The sequence below is a fragment of the Camelus ferus genome, chromosome 6, assembly GCF_009834535.1.
Source record: "Camelus ferus isolate YT-003-E chromosome 6, BCGSAC_Cfer_1.0, whole genome shotgun sequence".
NCBI classification, from domain to species: Eukaryota; Metazoa; Chordata; class Mammalia; order Artiodactyla; family Camelidae; genus Camelus; species Camelus ferus.
In genome coordinates, this window is record NC_045701.1 from 52,734,372 (window position 1) to 52,761,907 (window position 27,536).

The 27,536-nt window shown below is 39.9% G+C and overlaps 1 protein-coding gene across 9 annotated transcripts in view; it reads left to right on the plus strand.

Annotated features, from left to right (window-relative positions):
* The window catches only part of FRMD6 (FERM domain containing 6), a 212,813-nt gene extending 185,785 nt beyond the window's left edge, over positions 1-27,028 (plus strand). For 8 of the 9 annotated variants that reach the window (XM_032482027.1, XM_032482028.1, XM_032482029.1 and 5 more), the window contains 10 exons: positions 783-859; positions 3,062-3,248; positions 7,772-7,927; positions 11,135-11,200; positions 12,094-12,162; positions 14,576-14,750; positions 19,109-19,444; positions 20,186-20,317; positions 21,838-21,929; positions 24,046-27,028. In XM_032482027.1, coding sequence (XP_032337918.1) covers positions 783-859; positions 3,062-3,248; positions 7,772-7,927; positions 11,135-11,200; positions 12,094-12,162; positions 14,576-14,750; positions 19,109-19,444; positions 20,186-20,317; positions 21,838-21,929; positions 24,046-24,330 — 1,575 coding nt within the window. In that variant the 3' untranslated portion in view covers positions 24,331-27,028. Of the gene's footprint in view, positions 1-782; positions 860-3,061; positions 3,249-7,771; positions 7,928-11,134; positions 11,201-12,093; positions 12,163-14,575; positions 14,751-19,108; positions 19,445-20,185; positions 20,318-21,837; positions 21,963-23,563; positions 23,591-24,045 lie in introns of those variants that run through there. The other variant, XM_032482032.1, reaches the window with a different exon arrangement.
* Positions 27,029-27,536: the final 508 nt, after the last annotated feature.

Below are 27,536 nucleotides of genomic sequence, written 5' to 3' on the forward strand. Positions count from 1 at the left end.
TGTCTGCTAAAATAATACTGGTAATAACTTTTTAGTAATCTTGGGATAATGTTTTGAAATGAAAGCGTGGAAAAAGTACTTGTTCCTCTTCTTTGGCCAAGTTAGTTGTCAAAACCGATGTTCTAGAAATTATTAGTCATTTTACAATCTAGTTTTGCTATTCTTACATTTGATATTTTGTTACTTCATAGAACTGGTGCTTTCCATTTACACGGGGGAGCATTCCGTGGGAATTTACCTAGTGTTTCCAGGATCACCCTTGAAAATCAGGAATAATCCCCAGTTTCTAATCCTAGATCCTCCAGTTTGTATTTAAGAATTCTTGGAGTAAACTGGAAGGCTACATCAAAGCCAACTACAAAATAGGAACATGAATGTCTAAATAAACAAACAGCATGTTAGAATTTGGTATGTGGAATGTCAGAGGAACAAGAGAACATTTGTAATGAGGAGCAAATGGTCACCACAGGGGACAGAGCTGAGAGAGGAGCTGGATCTCAGCTAGAAATTTCCACTGGCATTTATTTTTATCTTCCCTTATGTTGTCATTGGTATTACAGTGAATGCGTATCAGCTACAGTGATGAGACTTTATAGCTTCCCGTTTTTGCATACTCCTGGTATCCCTGTGGGACCACTGTCTACCCACTGCAAGCCCCCACTCATTAGAAGTAGTTAAAACTGTTCAGTGTAGTATCTTGTAAATAATGGTATTTTGTTGTTTTTGAAACCTACTTTCAAAGTGACTAAACATAGCTTGCTTTTTATGTGTGCCTGTTTTAGGGTATTGACCAATTTGGACCGCCTATGATCATCCACTTCCGCGTGCAGTACTACGTGGAGAACGGCCGACTGATCAGGTGTGAGGACAGGCAGAGATTCCGCACCTTTATTTTTACATAGCTCTCATCTTCTGACGTTCTACATAAAGTGCCCATGTTTATTGTTTGTCTCCACCTGCTAGAATATGAGGTCCATAAGAGCAGGAATTTTAAAAAAATCTTTGTGCACACACATGTATCTTCAGTTCCTAAAATAGAGGTACAGTGGACACTCAAATATTTGTTGAATGAATGAATGATAATGTTAGACTGTCAGTGAAAATGTTAACAATATCACTGGCTCACATTTTCTCTACTCCACGCTTTCCATAACAAATCAGTCACCAAAAAGATACTTCATTTAAGAAAGAACTAACACTTTTGTGAAAAGTGGAGAAGTTAGTTAGTGGATTATGTTTTCTGGTGGTGGGGTGGGGAGTGGGGCAGCAGCAGGAACTCTGTTCTGTAAAAATGCAGGGTGTTTATACAGCCTGGTTTTCTTTTCACCTTTGGGATCTTGCTTCTGTTCTTGGCAGTAGCTTTAAAGCTAAGGTTATGCCCAATGGAGCTACCCTCTGAGAATCTTAGGTGCGGTTTGGCAGGGGAAGGTAGTTCTTTTTCTGGAGGTGGGTGCGTGAATAATACTATGCTTATGATACAGACTCAGAATTCACCAGTTCAGAAGCTCAGTTAATCACTGGTATAGGAGGGTGCAGTGCTGGAATATTTTCAGAGGTGATTTTGTTGGCTGATAGAAAATAGCAGAAATGTGAACTCTGTTTTTTACTTGTTTATTTTTAAATTTTGAGAAGCTCCATGTAAAAGAGACAGACACATTTGGCTAATGAGTTATATCTGAGATTTGCTTTTAATGTTCATATTATTGCCAAATGCAAATTATGAAGTAAAATACATTAATTGGCCCATGAAGAATTTTTTTAAAGGCAGAGAAACTTTTTTAGTTATTCTCAGTTTATATAAAATTTTTACTCAATTTACTTAATGAGAATGGAATGGAATGTGCTGGAAAGAAAGAAAATACATTATTTAGCCACTGATTAGCTCCCTGGGACTAATAAATGCTTAATTCAGCCCTGTACTTCTGCCCCTTTCCCCAGTGTTGAGCTAGTCCAAATAATGTGGATAATCAGCATTATAAAAAGAAGTACTCAGAAAGCACTCTGTCCCAAGGGGAAAAAAAGTACATAAATGCTTTATTTTTAAACTCTTCATTCTTAAACATGATCTTGGTTAAAATAAACTCATACATTTTTATTATTATCAATTAATGAGCTATGAATCTCAGATAAACATTCAACCAAAAATAAGAGTGGGGCAAATACGCATTAAATACATACACACACATTTTTTTTCTTGCATTTTTACTTTGATGACAGAGGCATTCTTTTTGCCTGTGACATATTTTGGAGCTTGACCGTGTTTTTCCCCAGTCAGCACTTCTTACTCAATGTATTTAATGGGGACTGTATTTATTTCTGACCTCAATGGATTGTAATGAGTGCACTATTACATTTCCATTTGTGAGGACCGTTGTGATTGTTTCAACATGTGCCTGTGAAAGCACACTCATAACATAACATCCACTTAATTAAAAGAAAACGATTTAAGGAAAGTTTTCAGTTCATTCATTCTGAGAGGAAAAAAACCCACTATTTATAGTTAAGCAAATTTTTTTCTAGTAGGGCAGATAAACTGAGATATTTTTGAAAGGGCCTTAGAGTATTTGTAATGTGCTCAGATGAAAAACAAAACCAAAAGGGGCCTCATAACATTAAAACCATGATTGTCCCCTCAGATTTATCCTCATTTATATCATGTGTGCAGTACTGTAGCAAAATTATTTTAATACAGACGACAAATGCCTGGGCTTCTATTATAAAACTTGTTCTGTGTAGTATTTACCACATTGGAGTGGAATAATTCGGATCTTTTGTCCATTCTCTGAATAAGTCAAGTGTTACAGGCCTTAGGGATTGTTATCTTTGCAGTCTGGGTCATCTGACTTGGGGTCCCTGTTCCCTGCGACCTCCGTGAGGCCGCAATCAGGGGAGATCAGCTATTAGCTGCAGCTTCCCCCTTTCCAGTGAGTGGGGATGGCGGGAGGAGGGAGCAGTAACAGAAGAGCCTTGTCACCAGATGGATAGCAGGATTTGGGTTCTGTTTACATGCCTTTAGTTTGTTCCATCAAAATGTGCGTTCTGTTTTCTTTTATTTTCCTAGTGACAGAGCAGCAAGATACTATTATTACTGGCACCTGAGAAAACAAGTTCTTCATTCCCAGTGTGTGCTCCGAGAGGAGGCCTACTTCCTGCTGGCAGCCTTCGCCCTGCAGGCTGACCTGGGGAACTTCAAAAGGAATAAACACTATGGAAAATACTTTGAGCCCGAGGCTTACTTCCCATCTTGGGTAGGCACTGTTTCCAAATTCTAAAGAGTTTTCTTTAGCAGGTTTCTAGTCAGTTGTGTCATTACTCATGATGATTCAAGAAATGGGAACCCAGATGATTTATGGCCAGTAAAACCCTCTGTCATGCCCAGATACACATTTCACCCCTTAGAACAGGGTACACTCAGTCTCTCCGTGTACTCGATAGGCCTGCTTACAGGTAAGGAGGAAGACGATTGCTCTCCATCCTAAAGATGGTGAAACTTGAAATTTGCCAGCCTTCTTTTGGCATTTACATGGCCTTGACCTTCTCATTTACTCTTAATTCTAGCAGCATTTTTCCCCTTCAAAGGGAAAAAAAATTACTGTTTTTTTTTTTCATTTTTATTTTTTTTTTGGTTTTGTTTTTTTTAACTTTTTTTATTGAGTTATAGTCATTTTACAATGTTGTGCCAAATTCCAGTGTAGAGCACAATTTTTCAGTTATACATGAACATGCATATATTCATTGTCACATTTTTTTTTGCTGTGAGCTACCACAAGATCTTGTATATATTTCCCTGTGCTATACAGTATAATCTTGTTTATCTATTCTGCATATGCCTGTCAGTATTGACAAAGTTTGAACTCCTAGTCTGTCCCTTCCCACCCCCCTCCCCTTTGGTAACCATGTTTGTATTCTATATCTATGAGTCTGTTTCTGTTTTGTATTTATGTTCTTTTTTTTTTTTTTTTAGATTCCACATATGAGTGATCTCATATGGTATTTTTCTTTCTCTTTCTGGCTTACTTCACTTAGAATGACATTCTTCAGGGACATCCATGTTGCTGCAAATGGCATTATGTTGTCATTTTATGGCTGAATAGTATTCCATTGTATAAATATACCACAGCTTCTTTACCCAGTCATCTGCTGATGGACATTTAGTCTGTTTCCATGTCTTGGCTATTGTAAATAGTGCTGCTATGAACATTGGGGTGCAGGTGTCATTTTGAAGTAGTGTTTCTTCTGGATATATGCCCAGGAGCAGGATTCCTGGGTCATATGGTAAGTCTATTCCTAGTCTTTTGAGGAATCTCCATACTGTTTTCTACAGTGGCTGCACCTGCATTCCCACCAACAATGTAGGAGGGTTCCCTTTTCTCCACAGTCTCTCCAGCATTTGTCATTTGTGGACTTTTGAATGATGGCCATTCATTTTGAATGGTGTGAGGTGATAACCTCATTGTAGTTTTGATTTGCATTTCTCTGATATTGAGCATTTTTTCATGTGCCTATTGAACATTTGTATTTCTTCCTTGAAGAATTGCTTGTTTAGGTCTTCTGCCTATTTTTAGATTGGGTTGTTTGTTTTTTTCTTATTAAGTCGTATGAGCTGCTTATGTATTCTGGAGAGCAAGCCTCTGTCCGTTTCATCATTTGCAAAAATTTTCTCCCATTCCGTAGGCTGTCATTTTGTTTTACTTATGGTTTCCTTTGCTGTGCAGAAGCTTGTAAGTTTAATTAGATCCCATTTGTTTATTCTTACTTTTATTTCTATTGCTTGAGTAGACTGCCCTAGGAGAACATTTTTGAGGTGTATGTCAGATAATGTTTTGCCTGTATTTTCTTCTAGGAGGTTTATTGTATCTTGTCTTATGTTTAAGTCTTGGATCCATTTTGAGTTTATTTTTGTGTATGGTGTAAGGGAGTGTTCTAGCTTCATTACTTTACATGCTGCTGTGCTGTTACTCTTTAAAAGGTGAGATAATTCACAGCTTTTCCTGTGTTGAAGAAACGAATATAAGTCAACTCCTTGTTCTGACTGTCATCTCCTTCACTCTCAAGAGAGGAGCCACCCCCTTAACTTCAGCAAGAAAACAGGTTATTCGAGCACCAACAATCTCAGCTGTCCTCTCTCCACCCCACCCTGTTGATAGGACTTCCCATTCTTCCTCCAGGTCTCTGCTGAGATGTCTCTCTTCTGTATCTTTAGTCTCTGCTCAAATGAACTCTGCTTCAGTTGGAACAGACTTTGGTTCACACCTCCCCATCCTCAGGGCAGAGAGAGAGGGAGGGACATAAGAGCTACCGTTCTCACCTTCCGTCCTCAGTAAAACTTCTTGTAAAAGTGATGTATATTTGATTTTTTAGCTTCTTTACTCTGACATGTACTCCTCAACCCACACCCATCTGCCTTCTTTCCTCACCGCTCCCTCCACTCATGGTGCTGTCTCTAAGGTCACCAGTGACCTTAAAATTGCCTAATCCAGTGGATACGTCTCACTTCTTTTCCTGAATTTCTCTACTACATTTGACACTTAATCACTCACATCCCAGGAGATCTCATCCAAATTAGTGCTTTCTAACAACTACCTATGTGCTAGCACCTCCCAAATCCATTTCTCTGCCCTGTGCCTGTGAGGTGGCTGTTTACCCACAGGCACCTCAAACTAAAAATGTCCCAAATCAGGTTCATCTTCCCACCTCAGTTCTGTGCATTTCCAACCTCAGCTAGAGGCACTGCTGTCCACCCGATTACCCAGAAGAGTCACACAGGACCTTCCTCGTCACCCTTCTTTCTCCCTGCCACATCCAGTCCACCAGAACATCCTCTAACAGAAACACTCGGTTCCTCATCCCCCAGCTTAAGAAGTAAAATTCCCTTGTGTTTTGGTTGCTGTTAACTTCCTAAATGCTTATCGTTCTCTCCCTCTCGTTGCTCCTCATTTCTGGGTTCCAATTCCCATCAGCACTCCTGTGGAGAGTTGCCCCTGCTTCAGTCTTCACTCCATGGCTTGCAGAGGGGTTGATTTTGCCTCTGATTTAACCTTCACCTGCGGAGTGAAGCCCAGGCTCCCAAGCATGACCTTGGAACTTCCCAGGATGTGGTCCCAGCTAGCCTTTCCAGCTTCCTTTCTGGTTGTCCCGCACCTTGAACATTATGCTCTAGAAACATCTAGCAGTTCCTGCTTCTCTACACCTACTGAGGTGTTTCACACTTTGGGCCTTTCTTCCTGCAGCTCCTTCAGCTAGTGAAGCCACCTCCTGTTTTACCTGGCTTACTCTTGCTCGTCCTCTGAGACTCTGTTCAGGTGTGGTTCCCAGGGCAGACTGTCTGGGTGCCCAGTGCCCCTCCCCTGGGTTCTATCAGACCCTGAACATAAGTATTTTATTTTCAAGTGCTCTGTTGTCTCTTGCCCCCAGTAAACTAAATGTTTCTTAGCATATTCTAGAGGACAGGCATAAACTTAGACTTTTCTGTTTCTTCAGCATTTCACATCACGGTGCTCAATATAAATTTTTTTCACTGATTGACAGTGCTTCAGTTGTTGAAGAGAAACCACGAAATGTGTTAAGCTATTACATATCAATGACTGTTGGACCAAAATTAGCCTGCATTTACATTCCTAGTTATCATCTGGTGCTCACTGACTCTTGGTCATTTGAATCAGAGCTTCCCAATTAGTGTGTCATGGCATCTGGGTTGCTGAGATGCTAGCTTCTTTGACCCTTGCCATCACCAAAACCATCTACTTTATTGCCCTTACAAGTATTATTTTCTATGGGTTCTTTGACCTGAAAAAGGTTGATAAGCACTGATTTAAATGATCTCCATGTGAACGGAGTCTAGAAAGAAACATCTGTGACTTGAGTTCTCAGCAAAACTTGATTATTATCTAATACTTCATCATGTTTAATTCTCCTTTAAACATTCATGGGAAGAAACAAAGTATCAATGTCTGTAAAAACATTGCTAAAAAACTAAAAATTCTCTAATTTTAAAATTCTGATCCTTTTAAGCACTAAAATGCTTTTTGTTTACTTTGTATAGTTCTTTCCTTATTTTATGATCTTAATGAAATCATCTAAGACTTTTAACTTATCAACACCTTTCTTTTAGCCTGCAGCTACTGGATGCTATATTTCTTGATATCTAAAATCTTAGACTGCTTCCCGGTGAAAACTGACGTCACAGTGAATTGTAATGGATATTTGGGTGAAATTCTTTTCTCATAGTATTCAAACAGAGTGTTCGTATCAGCCTCTTATGCAAAAAACGGAAGTGTTTCTGAGAATTCCTCTCAGTCCGCTGCCTTCTTTGGATTAACATTTAGAACCTCCCACTCTGTGGCTGTAATTTTAGAAGAGTCAAGTAGGATCCAGAACCTGAAGACGTGCTGACAGTGGTTGTATTTCATGACACTAGTAATTTTGCAAGTATAAACAATGGTGTGTACCAAATTTTGCAAGTTGATCTGTTTTTTTTGTTGTTGTTCATGATTTTAAAACCAAGAAAACATACTTTTCCCATTCCTTGTGGTTTTTCTTCTTAGATATGGAGTATTATAGCTAAATTGACTCTAACTTCTAGTATTAGCTGATTCAGCCTGGTAACCTAACACATGGTCCGAAAAAGAATAAGCGTGGGAATTTTCTAATGGAGATTAGCCAGTTTACATGGCCTATTTTTGGTTCTCGTCCTTTCATCATTTTGGTATAGAGGGTGGTACTTGCATCCCTCCAACAAATGTTGCATTGCACTCCTATTGTATTCCAACAGGTTGTTTCCAAGAGAGGGAAGGACTACATCCTGAAGCACATTCCAAACATGCACAAAGATCAGTTTGCACTGACAGCTTCCGAGGCTCATCTTAAATATATCAAAGAGGCTGTCCGGCTGGACGACGTCGCCGTTCATTACTACAGATTGTATAAGGTACAAAACTGCAGTAAGTCTGCAGCTATACCTTCTTGATCAGGAAAAGCTTTTATTTACTGTTGTCTTTTCTTTTTTCCTTTTTTTTTTTTTTTAATGGGCTTTTAAAAGAGTTTCATTTGAACTGCTCTTTGTCACCATAGGTCAATCTTGGAGTCTCAGTGATGCTTCTCCTCAGGCCTAGGAGTGGGATGGAGTCTTCTTAATGGTTCTAATATTGAGATAACAAGTGGCTGTAAATTGTGCATCTGATTATGAAATAGTTATTTTCCTCCTTCCCAAATCTGCATTTCTGCCTTGGGGAGTAACAGTTGCAACTTGTTTGGTCAGTAAGTTTTAATACTCCTAGAAATGAAGCCATACCTGCATTATATCCATTAGTAATAAGAACATCATCGCAGCAACTAGTGTTTATTGAGTATTGTGTTTCTGGGGCAAGTTTACCCTTTTTAAAAAAATTCTCATGACTCTCTAGGATAGGAACTATAATGTTCATTTTACAGACCAGGATACGCACCAAAGATCACAACACTAGTAAGAGCCAGGGTTCTACTCGGGTCAACTTGATGAGAGGCTGTGTGCTTACACTGCTGAACTCCGTGCTTCCCAGACTCTCTCAAGTTTGTCACTGTCGTTGTCCTGTGTCCTTGTGTTTTGTGTTTTTGTGTCTAGCCTCATTTTTCTGTGCTGGATCAGAGGTCACATACCCAATAATAACTGGGGCCAGGTTCTTCAGGGTGGCACTTACAATACTGTTTATCATGTCCTGTCTTCTCCCCCCGCCCCCCACTCCTCTCCCTGTTTCACAAGTATCACTTCTGTGGCAAGAACTCTTGAATTCCCACTTAAGTACTCAAAAGTATACGTATTCTCAAACCAAATAGGATGAGGTGGTTCAGAATGGGCTATTGTACCTAACTTGCTGGGATTAAATCCTAGCTTCTCCTCTTATTCTGTAACCTTAGGCATGTGACTTTGCCTTTCTGTGCTTTAGTTTCCCCATAGATGAGTGGGGATGTTCCATTACCAGCCTCTGAGGTTTATTGAAGACTAGCGGAATTAATGGGTGAAAAGTGCTTAAAACAGTGCCCAGCACCTGTTAAGCAAGATGTTAAACTTGTTGCTGTGTTACCATTATCGTGGTTGTTAGTAGGTTTGTTATCTCTCCTACACCCTTTGTGATAAGATTAGCATAACTAGACCATTAGAGACTGGACTGTAGTTTGGCTATATTGCTGGGTAATTTTCCTGACTGGTTCAAAAAACTTAATAAGAGAGCAAAGGATGTTATTTCTTCTCTCTTCCATACCCAAGAGATGCATTGATAATGCCCTGTCATTTTTGAAAGGCATAGAGTTCAGTAAGATCTCTTCACCTAAATTCCTAGAAAACTGAGTTCTTTTTTCTTTTAAGAGAGTTCACTGTGACACCTCAATTTATATGAGAAAATGCAAATAAATGACTTTTTTACCATTAGTTTATATTTGGAAATGTATTAGAAGTATGAATGATACATTGGAATCAGGTATCAGTTAGAAACGTTGCATCCGTGCTCACCATTGCTGCGACCCGAGGCTACTGTAACCACCCCTGGGCACCTGTTCAGTGGGAATGAGCCTGTATCTGTGGGTTGGGAAGATTCCACAAGATGATGAATCTGAAATAACCAGGTGGGGTGCTTGGCACAGTAGAGAATACTCAGTAAATGTTAGTTGCTTTTTATTTGCTAGAGAAGCTTGGTATTTTAAGGAATCTCATTAAGAATCCTTTAGTGAGGTAGGTATCTGCAGTTTATCTTTTGTGTAAAAATGAATCTTTCAAATTTGCTTCAAGTGTGTTACTTTTACATGGCATAGAGAATTACTCTCGAGTGCTTAAAACAAGGTGGTCAATAATAATGAACTGAGTGAGGTGGGCAAATAAATATATTGTTTCCTTATGGGCAGAATTTTCATTCTTTGAAGAAATCAAGTGGCAGCCATTAAAACTGCTTCCTTTAAGGCCTGCTTATAAAATGCCTGCTTATAAAATGGAGATAGGAAGACAGAAGACAGGAAACATAAGAAAATAAAACTTCTGTGCCTCTTTCCCAGTAATACAGCTCAGACACACACAACAGCATTTTTATGAGCACAGTCTTATTTCATGAAGTAATCAGAACAGCCTAGAAAGGGAAATTGGCCTAAATTCATAGTGATGGATTGGTTTCTTCTGTTAAACCTGTACTGTATGTACCTTTATTGATGTAAAGAATATTAGAAAACAGCCTGAATAGTGAAAATAGGCTATGTCTTCTCTTGACCATGCCAGGTGAGGATGTATTTTCTAAGAAATACTTCTTTCCATATTCATGCAAAGACTGGCACTAAGTGTAATAAAGATCTGCACATACTCATATATTATTTTTATTGAGAAATCTCATAATGAAAGTATTTTAGTTACTTAGCAATTTTATTTATTTTCTATTTTGAACTTTAACCTTATATCCACCTATTACAGATGAGCACTTAAAAGATGTGGCCAAGTTCAGAATGCCTTTTTAATTGTACAGTTTTTTTCCTTATGTTCATTGTAGTATATTTTTTTAGTTTATGGTTTAGCTGGTAGAATGTATATCATATTGGCAAGTGATAATTGAACTTCTAAAACATAAGTATTTTTGTTCCAAACCAACTGAATATAATACTTTATTAGCTATCTTCATGAGAGAGCATTAACTGTTTAGGCTTGCCTCTAACTTCGGTTTCAGAGTTGGGAGGTTTACCCAATTTTAAACCATAACGTCTAGTACATCTCAGAATATAACTATGACATTATGCTCAAGATTCTAACATATGAGAAAAGATTAAGCGTAAGATAGAAGGTTAAAAAAATGGTGTAAAAGCACAAAGTAGTCTTATTGGAATTCTCAATAATGCAAATATTTAACATATTGTCAGATATGAAAAGTGTATATAATATAGTGAGAACACTAATATTTTGAAATTTCAGAGATTTAAAAAGTAGAAAATAACCATTATTGATTTAATATGTGCCCAGGATTTTCTTAAATCTTATAGAAAAAAGAGGGATACAGAAAGACAAGCAAAGTCATTTTAAGTCAAAAGCTTTCTAATCCTAAAATTTATCTTTCTATCTCTTTTCTTGGTGCTGAGTTGTTCATTATGGAAGAAAAATATACTTTCTCATACAATTTTATTCCTACAGGATAAAAGGGAAATTGAAGCTTCTCTGACCCTTGGTTTGACCATGCGGGGAATACAGATTTTTCAGGTTAGTTAATGAGAAGTAAGTGTCAAATGGCACCCACTCCGCCCTACTTTGACAGTGTGTCTGTCTGGTTCTGCAGTAGGTTCACTGGCCCACTTCCAACCATGGATTGGTCATTGCTTTCTATTTGTCTAGCACAGACATGGATGATGTGGGACAGATGAAGTGGAGCAGTCAGGTCCTTGATGCTAATAAGTCCTCCAGAACAGGAAACAGCAAGCCAAAGATTGGCCCACATTCATCACTAACAGATCATTAATATCCAAATATTTTTCTTTGCATGTCATTGATTTCTAATAATCCTTTTTATCATCTGGCACATCTATAACTGTGGAAAGAAAAAAGACTTTCTAATACAATGCCCAACCAGACATTCTAATTTCCGTTATACTTTTCCAGTAAAACTTGTTCCTTGAATATGTAGTAGCTGTCATTCTTTTGCGAGTGGGATGGTGTTACCCACAGTCATAAACAGGGAAGAGAGCATGCCTCTCTCTGTGAGACCTAGGAGAATATAAGGATGTCTTATCTTTGACATAGGCAAAATATCCAATTACGAAAGTCTGAGTGCCTTATCTCATCTCTTGAATGCCTGAGTCTTCTGGACTTTTTTAATTTAAATTTAGGGCTAGGCCAAACGGGAAAAGATTGCCGTGCAAGGGCCAGTTAATGCAGTCACTCAGGAACCAAAAGCGACAGAATTGTCTTGCTTCTCTTTTAATTACTGTCTGCATGTCTCCAAAGAGAATTGGGGACCTCTTTCAGATTTTAATTACTATATTTTAGTTTTCTGGGAAAGAAGTTAGAGCTATTTTAGAATGTCTGTCAGTTTCCTCAGTAACTCTACGTGCATTACTTACAAGAGTTGTAAGTAACTCTCATAATTCTTTCCACAGAATTTAGATGAAGAGAAACAGTTACTTTATGATTTCCCTTGGACCAATGTTGGAAAGTTGGTATTTGTGGTAAGTTTAAAATAACTTACTAAAATACTCAGTTGTTTGTTTTTGTGGGATTTTATTGTTTTGTTTTTTTAAATCAATATTATTTCAGGCACCAAAGTTGATGTTTTTTTCAAAATTGAAGATGAAGATAGTTAGCTTTCTTATGTTCTTATGCATGTGCTGTAATTATAATCCTTGCCACTTATCAGTAGTGACCCTAAAATCAAAGAGTCTTTTATTTAACAGAAGAAATGACTAATTTTAATTTGTATCTGGTCTCCACCACTCTACCCTAAGTTATTCTATTTGCAGAAGAAATGTGATGAGAAAAGTTTATGATGAATTCACCAAACAGAATTGTTTTGAAAAGCCTGTAACAAAGGAATTAGGAAACAGAAAGCTGTACTCAGAGGGTAAATTACTAGTAGCATGGGAGTTGTCCAGTTCTTTCAGAAGTTAACTTTTGATCAAAGAATAAAGAATGATATAAAAAGATGTTTCTATTGATGTCTATTTGAGACTCACTATTATAAAGAAAAGGCTGCAGTTCATAACAAGAAGAGTCTTAGATTATTGAGAATGATATACTTCCTTTTTTTGGAGCACATTCTTGATTTTTCCCAGCTATTTGTCTACTTTGGTAGCTGTATCCATTTTGGGGGAGTGTTCAAAGAATTACAGTTAATAGTATGTATATCAAGTGATCAGTAAAACCCATAATTTCAGTTTGTTCAGAAATTATGGGAAAAAATACACAAAGAAAGGAGGAAGGTAAGGATTAGGACACATGTGCTTCTCTGTTTCAGGAAGATGGCCTATATAAATAAAGGGCTCTGTTGCCAAAGAGCATCCACACTGCCCTGTGAGTCAAAAGACCTGTTTCTGTCTTGACATTACTTTAATTACTTGGGCACAGTTCAGTCTGATTTCACTTTACTCATACATTAAATGGTGCCTGACCTGCCTCCTCCTCACTCTCGTTCAAGCTATTTGTGAAAGGGTTGGAGCTATTTGAAAATGAGCTAATTATTACCTGACTTGCCCCGTTCATGTCCCCAGTTAAGTGGTGATAAAATGCATTTAATAGAAATTGACTTTTTTAAGGGTCTTGGACCCAGTGGTTCCTAAATCTGCTTGTGCATCAGCCTCATCTGAGGAACTTGTTTAAGATACAGATTTCTGGGCCTTATCCTCCTCCCCCAAGAGATTTATGATTCAGTCGGCCTGGGGTGGAGACCAGGAGTCTATTTCAGCAGACATCCCAGATGATTCTTCTTACAGCCTCGCCTAGCTGTGTGACCTTGGGCAAATTACTTAACCTCTCTGTGTCTTGGTCTCTTCTTTCCAAAATGGGGATAATTGACCATGCCCCCAGAGACTTGTAAGGATTAAATGAGTTAATACATGCTTAGTGCTCATTAAGTGTAAGTTATAACCATTCTAGCATTGAGAGCCCCTAGGGGTTCCTTTTACAATAGAAAACCCAGAGTGAAAAATTCCATCCCTGTCTGAATTACACAAACCCATATTGCTCTGTACTGACTGGAAGTGTGTAGTTAAAATACGCCTCCCTCTTTGCTCTGCCTCTCCTCTCTGGCTGAGACTATTCCCTTCTGTAGTGCTGCTGCCCTATTTGTTATCAGGAAAATTAAAGGAATTTGTCATATTCCATAACTGTAAGGAACTTTGCTGAATCCTCACCCTCAACTTAGCGCCTTAGGTCAGTGATCCCAGACCTAAGGAATGAGATTCCTTATACCTCTACTGATGGAGAGATACTTCTTCTACTTAACATCTCTTCTTCTTCCCACCCGTCTCCTCCTTCCAACCGGCCCTCTGGCTTCCAGTTCCCTCTTTTATCCAACTGGAGAGCTTTTTGTTTTTCCTAAACACTAAATAGGTATCCTGTATTGTTCACTGCCATAACTCCTTACTTATTTCCTTCCCACAATTTATCGTAAACAATTATTATTGTACATGCTTTTTACCATCCCTCCCACCAAAATATCACAACACTAGGGTAGGAACTTTGTCTTATGTGCTGTTATTTTCTCAGGGCCTTGCACAACATTTGGTATATTGTAAGTGTTGAACAAATATTTGAGTGCATTACCCTTCTAGAATGAGTCGTCTTGTTTGCTGAGTTAGGGTGTTGGGATTACATCTGAGGATGCTTTCCTGACGGGCCCTTCTCTTCTCCATTATGTAAATGGCTTGGCCAGCCAGTGAAACCAAAGATGGAACCAGCAGACCCTGGCTTGGCACTTCCCTGAGTTTTTGGTAACCCTTTGACATTTTTGAAAGGGAAAACAGTAATTTATCCCTCAGAGAATTTTGCTTGGAGCTTTACACACTTATTTCTGAATCTGTAGTTTTTCCTTACTAACTAGAAAATGAAGGGGACCTTGGCAAATCAGAGACTTTTCTTCCACAGGGTAAGAAATTTGAGATTTTGCCAGATGGCTTGCCCTCAGCCAGGAAGCTCATATACTACACGGGGTGCCCCATGCGCTCCAGACACCTCCTGCAACTCCTGAGCAACAGCCACCGCCTCTACATGAATCTGCAGCCTGTCCTGCGCCACATTCGGAAGCTGGAGGAAAACGAAGGTACTGCAGGGTCTCGGGCTGGGAAGCAAATGGTGCTTTTGCCATGAGGGGCCCCTTCCTCTACAGCTGCCAGGAACTGGGGCTTTAGTCTCCTGAGGAGTGGGACTTGGGGACTGGGCCTCTCCAGATTCCCAGCAGCATTCCTATTTACATCCCAACGCTGTCCTGTAAGACAGGGGAAGGCCTGAAGGCCCACCTCCCACAGCACCTGGTCCTAATGTCTGAGGTTATCCCTGTCATTTGGCAGCCTCTTGAGGACAGTCTCTTTAAATTTGTCCATACTTGCCTTGAAAATCCTTACAAAAAGCCACTGTAGGAAGGTGCAGGCCAAGGTTTATCTGCATATCAGCTTTTATCTGCATCTCAGAGCTTTGTTTATTCCCTGTTCCACCTTGTGCTGTTATCCACAGGCTATCTGGAATTCCTCCCAGTGTGATTATTCCTTAGGTTAGAGTGACCATAAAGGTGGGTCACAGAATGTCTCCAGCCTCTCATTGACTGCTGCAGGCCCCCACGTCTGGCTCAACACGGATGACAAACAAAGGAGAGAGAAGTTTACAATTAAGGATTTTGTCAGATAGTCCTGTGGGAGTTTTGCTGAGACACAGAATAGAGCAGTGCATTTGGGGCTTCAGAAAAGGGGGGCATGATAAAGCAGAGGAAGACAGGGATGGGGGCTTCTAACAGCAGACTTCAATTTTACAGTATTAACCTAATGATTAGCCCTTTATCTTGAGTTTTAGTGCCCTTTGGATATTCCATTGAACACATTCCAACTTCTGACTCCCCAAAATGCTACTTTGCACATTTGGGGAGGGGGGGTTGTCTTCATTTTTTTGTTGTTGTTGCAAATTTACGTTGTAATTTTTGGTAATTCAAATAGATTTGATTTGGGATATTTGCATGCACATTAGGATGCAGATTCATATCTTAGGTCCTTGTCAGAAACAAATTTTGGCCTCTCAGACCTCACTTTTCCTGTAGATACAAGACAAATACCTGTCCTCTCTTAACAAGTAAAAACCCTTATAGAAATTTGTGTCTGACTGAGTTCTCTCAAAAGCTGTCTCTCAATCTAAATGAGACCCAGTTTGGAGATGCCACTGTAACTTAAGCAGCTATTAGAACATGAATCATTTTCTGCTGTTTGCCACCAATGTGCGTCTGTCTTAGGAGAGAATTGGTCTGTCAGGTGTGTGGGCTTCCTCTGCTGACAGACTGCCAGTTCTCCTCAGGATGACTCATCAGGGTAACAAATGCATATATCTCTCTGACGCCGACGTGAATAGTAAGAATTCAAACAGGACAGAAGTGCCAAGGAATTTTGTGAGAATAGGTGACTTGGGCACAGAGCCCATCATCTGCCAAGGTGGCTTCATTTCTGAGTGGCCGACTTGGCACCTTGAGAAGTTCATTTATTCCAGAAGCTCTCTGCCAACAGCATTTTAGTAAATTCTTGTTTAGGTGACCTTAACGGGAGCCCTTTAGACCCTGAAAGAATGAATGAAACTCCTCTATATGTTTTAAAGCAAAGTTAAAAAGAACGTTGAGTTCTTAAGAGGGGAGTGTCGTGCATTTAGGGGCGTGTGTGAGTAAGAGCATTGCAGGAATGACACAGGTGTACATGGATCATTTACGTGGATGTGTGTAGGTAGATTTGGGGTGGCTGGCCTTTTTCCTCCTTCCACATCCTTAGTTTCTTCTACTGAGAGGTCCCTCCACATCTAAAGAAAGCCTGAAACTAAGTTTCTCTGGGCTAACCTTGGCCTGAATCCAGTTATCTCACCCACACGTAAGGACTACATCACTTTAACAACAACAACAACAAAAAATTTTCTCAAAATTAGCCAAAAAAACAGCATGAAAAGAATCTTTATTTTTAATTAAGTTTCATTTAGAGTCACCTTGACTGAAATGTTTTTCACATTTTATAATAAAAAATGATTGCAAGAATCCTACAGGGTTAAGGAGAGATGGATAAAAATGCTTTGTGTCATTAAAAAATTTCTTTAACCCAGCTTTGTTCAATAGCTGGGGCTTCTTCTTAGGTCATATGTCACGAGGTCACATTGATGCATTATATTCCAAAATAGCATGTGAAAAGCCTGGTAGTCTGGGCTTTCACAACAAAGGAAGTACAGCAGTAGTGCGCTGATGATCTACACCATTGACACCAGTGGTTACTAGGGGGTGAGAGGTTGCATTTTGCATTTCTTAGAATAAATTTCAGAATTATTTCATTGTTTCTCTTATTTTGTAACTGAGTGATGTGAAGCTTCTTAAATGTTTGCAGAGGATCTAAGTGATTAAGCACTCGGGTGGGGACAGAAGCGAGCACGTGGAACACCAAGGCTGCACTGCCCCGTGGATAGGATGTAATTCACACTAGGCTCCTATTAGGTAGAAAACAAGTTGGCAGAATCTTCTAGTGAGAATGCTTGTGAGTTTAGAATAACTATAATTGACTTCAAATCTATCAGGAATTTGGGGGTAAAAGGGCTATTTGTAAAGAGGTAGAAAAGCTTTTAAATCATTAGATTCACATTTCCCAGTTGTCTTAGATCTCCAACACTCTTTAAGACTTTTTTTTTTTTTTTTTTTACTTTTTCTCCTCACTTCCCATCCTTCCAAGGACCACGTGGCTTGTGTATGGCACTACGGTGAATAGAAAGTGTGAGGATTTTGCAGACCCCTTTAGCACTTCATCTTCATCTCAGCTCCTGTTGTCTTCAGAAAACAGGAATCATTAGAACCCAGTCTAGCCCTCAAATATTGGATGTAGTTGGATGCACTTTTGTTGCAGTGATGAGTGTTAGGCTCTGGTGTCTGATTCCAGCTTGCTTTTGTGTGGCTACGCACACTGTCCTTTGTATTTTGGCCTGATTCCTTAGAATTGACACGAGTAGGCTGGAGCTCAGAAACCTGCACACAACCTCCTCCAAGCACTTTTTCCATTTTGCATCCTGGAATGCGTGTCTTCTCTTTCTGCTGGTATTCCTTGCCTCTCTGGGGAAGCCTGTGGTGATGATCCTTCAGAGCTGGATTCAGACATTGAGAGTGCAAGTATTTTTACTTAACCAAGAGACAAGACAGTTAAATCCATTAGCAGGCCCTTGAAGCGGGGTGCGTATAGCTCTGTGCTAGAGTGCCTGCTCAGCATGTACAAGGTCCTGAGTTCAATCCCCAGTACCCATTAAAAATAAATACATAAATAAACCCAGTTACCTCCCCTCCCCCCAAAATAAATAAATTGTGAGTATATAAGCAAAGAACCCCTAAAAAAAGACCCTTGAGAACTTAATTAGTCCAATAGTTAGCAGTTCCTGAAATAGTATCAATTTAACATTCTGTAAACACAGTCTCAATTTTTAACATTTTTCTAGTGTGTTATTTCTCATCAGTATTAAAAATATAAGGCAACTAAACCATTTCTTTGTTTTAAATTTCTGACCTAAAGCACAAAAATGTGATTTTTGTGTCAGTTGTACAGCTGCAGCCCAACTGTAACCTCACGCCTTTATGTATTAGTTTAGCAGTTGAAAAAAAGGGTCTTTCCAACACTGTGTCATTGACTGCGGGTTAGAGCTGCACTGACACTGACATGTTAAATCAGAGAACAGTTATCAATCAGAGGCTACATGGGTATAAATCATCAAACCAGTAGTGATTACTATGTTTTCTTAATAGATGATAAAATCTAATTCAGCCTAAATGGAGAAAAGCAATCTTCATCCATGAAAATCTAAATTTTAGAGTGTTTTGGAAGAAATTCTCAGAAGAATAATTTATTTTAAATTGTATTCTACAGTTAGAGCTAACAACAGGCCAAACTGAACAGATGAACAAATAAAATGAATAACAATTAGCATAAGTATATTTATTAAACCATTTCTCTAGCAGTGCTTTTGAAATTATCTGTAGGGAAAGATTAGATTTTTTATACTGATACTTATGCAAAGTTCAGAATCACATTAGTGTGTGTCTTGGCAATGTCAGATTGCTCTGAAAGTATCTAAATGGTTATTCTCAACTCCTGAACTTATTCCACTGTGGACCAATAACAGTTTGCAGACAAGAAGTGGTCTGCCATCTTACACTTTGAGTAGCACTCTTCTGTAGTGTTTGAAGCTTTAAAAGTCTTTGAGTACTTTAAACCTCCCCCCACCCTGCTGAGATCGATTTTACTGGCTTTTATGCAGTCTTAAATTGAGCTCCTATCAGAATTATCAGCACTTTACAGTCACTCAATTCTGAGTGTGAAATTGTACTTGTTCTTGGTCTGAGGACTCCCCTAAGCTAACCGACTGTTCCTTCTGCCTTGGTTGAGTATAATGATGAGCCGTGTTCCTCACGTACAGAGAAGAAGCAATACCGGGAGTCCTACATCAGCGACAACCTAGACCTGGACATGGACCAGCTGGAGAAGCGGTCCCGGGCCAGCGGGAGCAGCGCGGGCAGCGTGAAGCACAAGCGCCTGTCCCGTCACTCCACCGCCAGCCACAGCAGCTCCCACACCTCGGGCATCGAGGCCGACACCAAGCCCCGGGACGCAGGTCCGGAGGATGCATACTCTGGCAGCGCCATCCACCGCAAGCTGAAGACCTGCAGCTCCATGACCAGCCACGGCAGCTCCCACACCTCCGGTGTGGAGAGTGGTGGCAAGGACCGGCTGGAGGAGGATTCTCAGGACGATGGTAGCCTACCCCTAGGCCCGCTGAGCTAACAGCACTCACCCGTCATCACGGGGGCTCTGCTTTTTCTCTCTTAGCTTTTTTTCCAGTATTGGTTCAGGAGAATTGATGTAATAGGGAAGAAGGAAATACAGCATTTGGCTGGAGATAAAACAAGACCTACAGCCTATATCAGCCAAACTTAGTATTTGTGTGCACCTTTTTTATTGTTTTTCATCTCAAATAATTCTGTAGCATTCAGGTTTGGGGAAAAGATATATTGACTCCATTAAGGAAAATTGCAGAACATATGTGTGGTTACTATAGAATTCATGTGGCTCTCAAATCGAGTCACTAAACGCTTGGAGAGGACGCAGACGTGGGCAGTGGGGAGCTTCATGAGCTTCACTGCTCAGTCTGTCTGTGTCAGCGGTCTGCTTTGGCATTAGGCAGATGACCCATTAGTCTCAGTTTGCCCTTTGTCATCACAGCAATGCTAGGACAGCTTTTCTTTTTTCCTTAAAGAATAATTGACAGTCAAATCATGGCGCTAGCAGACATGGAGATATCACAACCATATTATGAAAAACGAGAAAAGGTAGCATCTAGTTGGGAATTATTCCTAGAGCTTCCTGTTGTAGTGTCTCATGAGCAAAGTTATTTTTAAATATAAAACATGACATAGCCTCCTTCAAGGTGTGGCTACGAATTTTGGTGGCCATTTCCCCATATGTCACTAAATGTCTTTTCTTTCTTCTTTGTCAGAAATAGAGATGTTGGTTGACGACCCCAGGGACCTGGAGCAGATGAACGAAGAATCTCTGGAAGTCAGCCCAGACATGTGCATCTACATCACGGAGGACATGCTCCTGTCGCGGAAGCTGAACGGACACTCCGGTGAGCTCCTGTGGGAAGGGTCTCTCCCTCGGAAGTGGGCTGTCCTGGACTGAGAAGCAGGTGCCCCGGGAAGTGGAAGGGGCAGGGCGGGGGCTCCAGATCAGAGACAGGACTGCGTCAGTGTCGCGAACTGCAGGATCCAGTGCCTTCCGTGGAAGAGAGGGAAAGTGGAGAGGGGAAGCACTCAGGATTGGAATTAGCATCTTCTACCTCATGTGTGATAGGGTTTTGCCTTTTTTTTTTTTTTTTGCTATTTTAAATGATAATCAGAGAATTATATAATACATCTGGAAGGGGCTTGGAGCCCCTTCAGGCTGAGCTCCTCCTTTCTATAGATGAGAAAATTCATAGTTTGGAGAGGATAAATGCTGTGTGGCTAGAAATGGAAGTCGGGTCTCCAGGTTTGTTTTGTTTTGTTTTCCCCCACTATATCATACAGGGTATAGGAGGAGTCTGTAGGAAAAAGTGTCCTAAAAGGTCGACATAAAAAGATTCTTAAATTTCGTATTTGATGAATTATTCTAGAAAATATGTATTCACCATAACCCTTTTATGGGGTTATATAATATTATATGATATATATTTCTAACAAATGAAAGATGTTATCTTAAAAAAACTAACAGCAGTATGGGTTTTATTTTTAAACCTTAGATTTGTAATTGCTTTTGTCATATGTCATGAGTTAGTCTCTGTTCTTTAGAGGAATACGCTTTAGGAACCAGCACTGTCAAAGTGACCTCGATGTGTATTGTTCTGACGTTTAGAGCACTGACTGAGTGGAAGACCCTGTGACGACTGGAGTGCCCTGTCTTTGCCCTGTCGAGGCGCACAGTCTCTGATCGTGAGCCTCTGCCGTGTGCCAGGGCAGGGAATCAGGGATGAATAAGTTAACACGCACAACCCCCGTCATCCTGGCAGTGCTCTGCAGGTGTACGAGGGACTTTCTACTGCAGAATTGCATTTGCTAATGGAGCAGAAACCATGGCCTTCAGAGGCTCGGCCAGAAGCAGACCTGCCCATGGTAGCAGAGAATCACTCTGACCAACAGGGACTCAGCAGGCTGGTTGCTGTAGTCATGCTTAGAGTTCTCAGACCAAACATTGCCCTTTCTTGTCCAATTACTTTATCATACACGTTTCAACATATATTTCTATACATGCATGTTATAGCTGCACAGAGAACAGGCTCTCACTCCCTGAGTGTGTGTGCACCCACAGTCTTTGTTTTTATTCCTGACTTCATCATAAACAGCTTAATTAAAAGTTTATTTTTAATAATTCAGTTTCTACACTCCATCCTCTAACCCCACATGTATCTCACTGCTCCCTGTTTACTGTAAGACAAGAAAGAGAATGTGTCCTACCCTGGTTGTCTGCCACTGAAGGGTCACAGTGAGGTTTTCCAGGAATGGGTGATACTTACTTGCCCTTTGGTTCTTGGCAGTAGTGTATGTTAGATATGCGGCAGGGAGTATGAATAATTTGATATTTTCATTGGTTTTCCTCTGTGTTTTACTCTAGGGTTGATTGTGAAAGAAATCGGTTCTTCCACCTCCAGTTCCTCGGAAACGGTTGTCAAACTTCGTGGCCAGAGTACTGATTCTCTTCCACAGGTATGGAAGGGATTGAAGAATTTAAATCAAGAGGTGAAGTTATAGAGAATTTTAAATAGGAGCTTACAGTTATATTATAAACGAGCAAAAATTAAAAACCTTAACGAAATGATTCTTACTAGATACATAAATTCTAGTTTTAGTCTAAATTTGTGTCCATTTATTTGCTAGTTCCATTTATCTTGGAGGCTTTTTTTTTCTTTTTCAAGAATTCTCTTACACCTTCTCTGTTTGTTCTGTAAATAGTTGCTGAAGTTGAGTTGGTTTTTATTTGGATAAATAATGTACTTTGTTTCATACTTTATATAGATGGAAAGTCTCTGGTCTTCAGGCTTCAGGGTAACTGTGTGTGTGTGTGTGTGTGTGTCTGTCTGTCTGTCTGTCTGTTTGTTTTGATTGACCTCAACAGCTGGGAGAGTGGTTTTCTTGTTAGGTGTGTTATGGCAGGAATGTATGATTGTTCCATTCAGACTAAATTTTCAAACTGTGCTAAGGTAGAGCATTTGATAACCTGTGATCACTGGTTAGACTATTAAACTGTCAGAAGATATAGATAAATTAAAATACTCTGAAACTCGTGGTCGCAGTGTTTGGATATAATCTGCAACTGATGTTCATCTCTGTCTTCTGAGCACATGCTCTCTCTCCTGTGCCTCTTTCTTGGGCTCCCTCCATGTCTTTTTTTTTTTTTTCCTTCTACATGTGTTCCTTTCTTTTCTTTCTTTTGCATTCTGACAGTCTTTGCCTCCCTCCTGTATTTTTCTCTCTCTCTTCCCCTTTTTCTCATTTGTCCTGTTTTCCTCTTCCATTTAAGTAGCCATAACGTGAAATGAATATAACATTCTATTAAATATTGGAAACTCCAGTGAGGAATCTTTACAGCACTACATGTGGCATGATGATCCAGGGTCATCCTGCCTGGGTTTGCATCCCTGCCCTGCCATTGTTGGCTCTTACTGTATATAAACATTTGTAGGACACAGCTGAGGGTCAGATTCCACACCTATGAAGTGGGGAGAGCATTGTGTGCCCACCTTGAGGATTTGTGGCGATGACCTAATGAATGCTGTGTGTGCAACTGTGGTGGTGCCTTGGAAGACAGCATCAGTACAAGAGGCCGTCATCTTCAGGGGTGCTCAGACATGACACCTCCTAGTGAAAAGTTGGACTCACTCTTTCCTCCCAGTACTTTTGCCTCCAGCAAAAGTGGTATCTTATTCTAACAAGGCTGGCTTTTGTGGAGTTCAGCAACAAAAATAGATTAGAGATGTACTGCCTCGTTTTCATAAATAACCCATCAAGTGTCTTCCATTCATGTCATTGTCGGAGCCGTTTTTCTAACCTACTTATATTTTCAGCCAGTACTGCCTCTTGAGGTAATGAGTTCTAGAAGTCCGCTACCTGCTGGGTGAAGTATTTGGCAGAATACGACCCTTGCAGTGTTGAGGAGCTGCCTCTTAATCCTGGGGCATGCCTCCCAACCTTTTCTGTACCAAGAACGCTTCGTATTATTTTTCTACCCAAGAATTCTGGCTTTTCAAAAAATAGTTCTTTAAACTGTGTTTCTTGAGTGATAATTGGTTTGTTATTCTTATTAATAAGAAACACTCCATTTTTTATTAAAATAATAACAGACCACAGTGTGAGAGTGTTGCTGTGCTGAATTGCCACGCCTTCATGGAAAAACAAAGAAACAGTATCTCTACCTGTGAAGTATCTCTACCTATTTTAGGGTGACTGCTTGACTCCTGAGCTGCTGGAGACAGTTGAATTCCTCTTGCAGTTACTTGTCTGTGCTTTGGGCTGTTCATCTGTAGAGAATGATAGCACCTGTCTCACAGGGCGGATGGGGAGATGAAATGAGTCGCTGGGGCCTAGCACATAATAAGGGCTCAGTAAATACTGGCTGCTGTTGCTCGTGGTGGTGGTGGCGGCGGCATTTCCCCCCACAGGGCCTCAGGGCCCAGAAACCACAGGCTGGAAACCACTTTCTAACGTGCAAGGATTCCTTAACCTTTCGTGATTTTGCAGCTTCTCTGTGTACAGGGCAATATCACTATACTTTCACTTTAGCCTGTACTCTTAAAAGTTGTTTCAACCTTCCCTCATCTTGCAGACTATATGTCGAAAACCAAAGACCTCCACCGATCGACACAGCTTGAGCCTCGACGACATCAGACTGTACCAGAAAGACTTCTTGCGCATTGCGGGCCTGTGTCAGGACACGGCTCAGAGTTACACCTTTGGGTGTGGCCATGAACTGGATGAGGAAGGCCTCTACTGCAGCAGCTGCCTGGCTCAGCAGTGTGTCAACATCCAAGATGCTTTTCCAGTCAAAAGAACCAGCAAGTACTTTTCCCTGGATCTCACCCACGATGAAGTTCCAGAGTTTGTTGTATAAAGTACGCCTCTGTGCAGCATGCGGACCGCCTGCTGCTTGCTAGAGGCTGTGAAAGCCGTGGGTTCTTTCTTTACTTATTACTTGTGCCATATTTTCTTTACCCCAAACTTAGCTCTTTCTTTATAATATCTGCGATGGAAATAAAAGCCCCGGGACAGTTGCACTTTAAGTATTACACAGGAGTAAAAGAACTGCAGAGAATGTACAGCAAGACAAGTGCCCAGACGTTCCCTGATCCTTTGGAAGGAAGTGTGCTTTACTGGTTACCAAGCCTTCACAATATTGAACTGTGGTGCATTTCTTCATTGTTTTGTTTTTTAGTTCAGTTACATGTAACATCATGTTTTTTAATCACATGAAAGGCATTGTTAGGTGTATTTGTTTGCTTGTAAATTTTTTTTTTTTTACCACTCCCCCCTGAAATGCTGGTGTTTTGAGGGAGGAGAGAGAGAAGAGGCTCTCTTCTTTTAACAGAGGGACCTTTGCCAGTGCGTAACCATCGCCACCTCACTGGGGCTGTCCCAAAGTGAACACGGATGAAGCGGTCAAAAGCATGTGGTTCTAGCTCGCCAAAGATGTGGCCAGCACAGAAGTGCAGCCCAGGGTCAAGAAGATGTGAATTAAGCAATAACCAAAAGTGTGATGCCTTGTGACTCCTTCATGCCTGGTCCGTGCCATGTCCTCCTCCTGCTCTTCCAGAAAGCTCTAGTCTGGACTCTGTGGAGTCCCTCATCCAGCAACGGATCAGTTGTGTTCCTGTCATCATGAATTTCCAAACCAGTATCTCTTAAAACTATGGAAACGTCTTAGAATATATTCGTGCTTGGTGGTTTTTGTTTTGTTTTATTTTTTTAAATCAAGAACAAATTATGGTAATCCCGGTTTCTGCTTAACCAAAATACCCTGACTATACGTGACATATATAAATACATGAGACTGCGTGTTTATATGTGTTTAAAGCTTACCAACTAACTTTTCATCTCGGCTTCCATGACTGTCTTGTATACATCGTCTTTCTTGTTTAACACAGAGGATATGTCATTGAATGAATGATACCTACAGACAATCAACTGATAGATAATAGAGTTAAGAACAACTGTTTTCTCATGTCTTTTGCCGTAGTTCTCAACTCTGGTTGCATAATAGAATTATCTGGGGAGCCTTAAAAAAAATGGCAATTGTAAGGATCCGACCTTAGATGAATTAAATCAGTCTCTCGTGGTAAGACCCAGGGGGAATTGCCTTTTCTTTTAAAGTTCTCCAGATGGAGCTAGTATGTATTGGGGTTGTAAACCACCGACCCAGAGGATGTCTTTTCATTAATTTTGAAGAAAATGTTAGTGTTTGAGAATGGGCCATTTTTAAGAGAGTTACAGCCACTGCTGTCAGGATAGATAGGGAAGCCCAGTCAGGGCTGAGCTCACTAACCTTTAGACGTCCAGTAACAGCGTGGCTCGTGCTTCAGGAAAGTACTTTAGCACAATGTCTTTCTAGGAGATGTTTTTAATGATTTCATATTTTACAACATTTGTTTAACATATTTTGATATACCATTTTTTCTACCTACCAGGTTTTATTAAAAAATACTATATTATTTTCTAAAGAAGCAGTCATATTTTTATACAAAGTTAAGTTTTCAGGTAACAGAGAAGTAGATTTAGGGTCCAGCAGAACCTGCAGTGTTCCCCGTGGGTGGGAGTCAGTGTTATAAACACAGGGAGAACGTGAGCAGGCTCCCCGTGCTGCCATCGCATGTCCATGTCCCCACGTGGGTGTGACGGGACAGCGTGTATACACAAGCCTAGTCAGATTGGTTTAACTTGACACTTTAAAAGGAAAAAAGTTCTATAGAATTCTATAGTTGTGAAATGATTTTGCTTTTATCCAGTGTTTTAAAAAGAACCAAAGTTTCAGATCTCAGAATGTATAAAACTGTCTCAATCTTTGTGTAAAAGATGTAAGTATGAAAGGATCATCTAATGACTGTTTTACTGATAAGTCATTAAATAATCCGCCATGTCTTATAGATGCTTAGGAGACAAATCCTGATGAAGTTTGTCTGCAAAGAGCACAGGCCGTAATGTGGTGCATTTCCTTAGCTCTTAGTGTTTCTTGTTTAAACATCAAGGAAAAAAGAACAACGTATTTAATTAAGTACATAGTGCTTTATACTTTGTTTTCTCTCTACTTCAAACAGAATCAGGCCTTTAGGATTTTGCCAGCATTGTTGGTGGTTTTGCACACCCTCTTTCTAATTGGATTTATGAAAAGTCTCATGGATTTTCAAAACTGAAACATGCTAAGGACATTTTTGCTTTTTTTTGACCCACTGTTTGCAACAGAATTATATATATGTATATGAAAATCCATTTTGAATATCGACGTTTTTGTATTTCGAAATTGTTTTAAAAAATAAAAAAAGGAAAAGAAAAGTATAAAGCTGTTATTTATTTCTGCACTTGTTAATATCCATTGCTAGTCAGTATACCAATTTGGTATATGTTGCCTCTACACATCTACATTTGTATTTGCAACAATGAACTTTATAACTGCATAAACTGTACATAATCCTTTCTGTGAAAGGATCATCATATCAAGATGATACCAAAAGTGTGTTAAAAAATGCATTATTTTGTAATTATTCTTATAGGAATTTCATGGTAAGATTAGCAGTCAATAAAGTTACTTTTTATTTGTCTTTGAAGTGCCTTTTTTATTATTAGACTTCTCAGTAAAGCAAGAAGTGTTAGAGTGAATGTTTTCTCTGTGTTCTTCTTTCCTATGGTAGAGCACATTAAAGGACAAGCTGTTAGAGTTCTGAGCAAAACAGCCCTTGTGGTGATGATGCTAATAGCTGACGCTGAGCCCTGCCCTGTGCCAGACCTGCTCTACATGGGTTAGAAGTTCATGTGTTAACTCACATAAGTCTCACGTTCCCATAAGGCAGGAACTAGTCTTCTCAAGTTAGAGATGCAGGGACCAAAGCTCCCAGAGGCTAAGTCTGAGGGTGTGGCAGTCAGCCACCATTCAGTCCCAAAGTGTGGGGCGGAAAGGACTCTCTACTTCTTAAAACAGAATAATAGTTTTCGTTTTTTTTTTAATTAAAATAGCTATTTTAAATTTTGCACATTAAACAGTCATTATTGGAAAGTTGGTTCTAATTTCAGAAAAACAAGTGGTTGCATTTAAAAGTGTGCATTCACAGG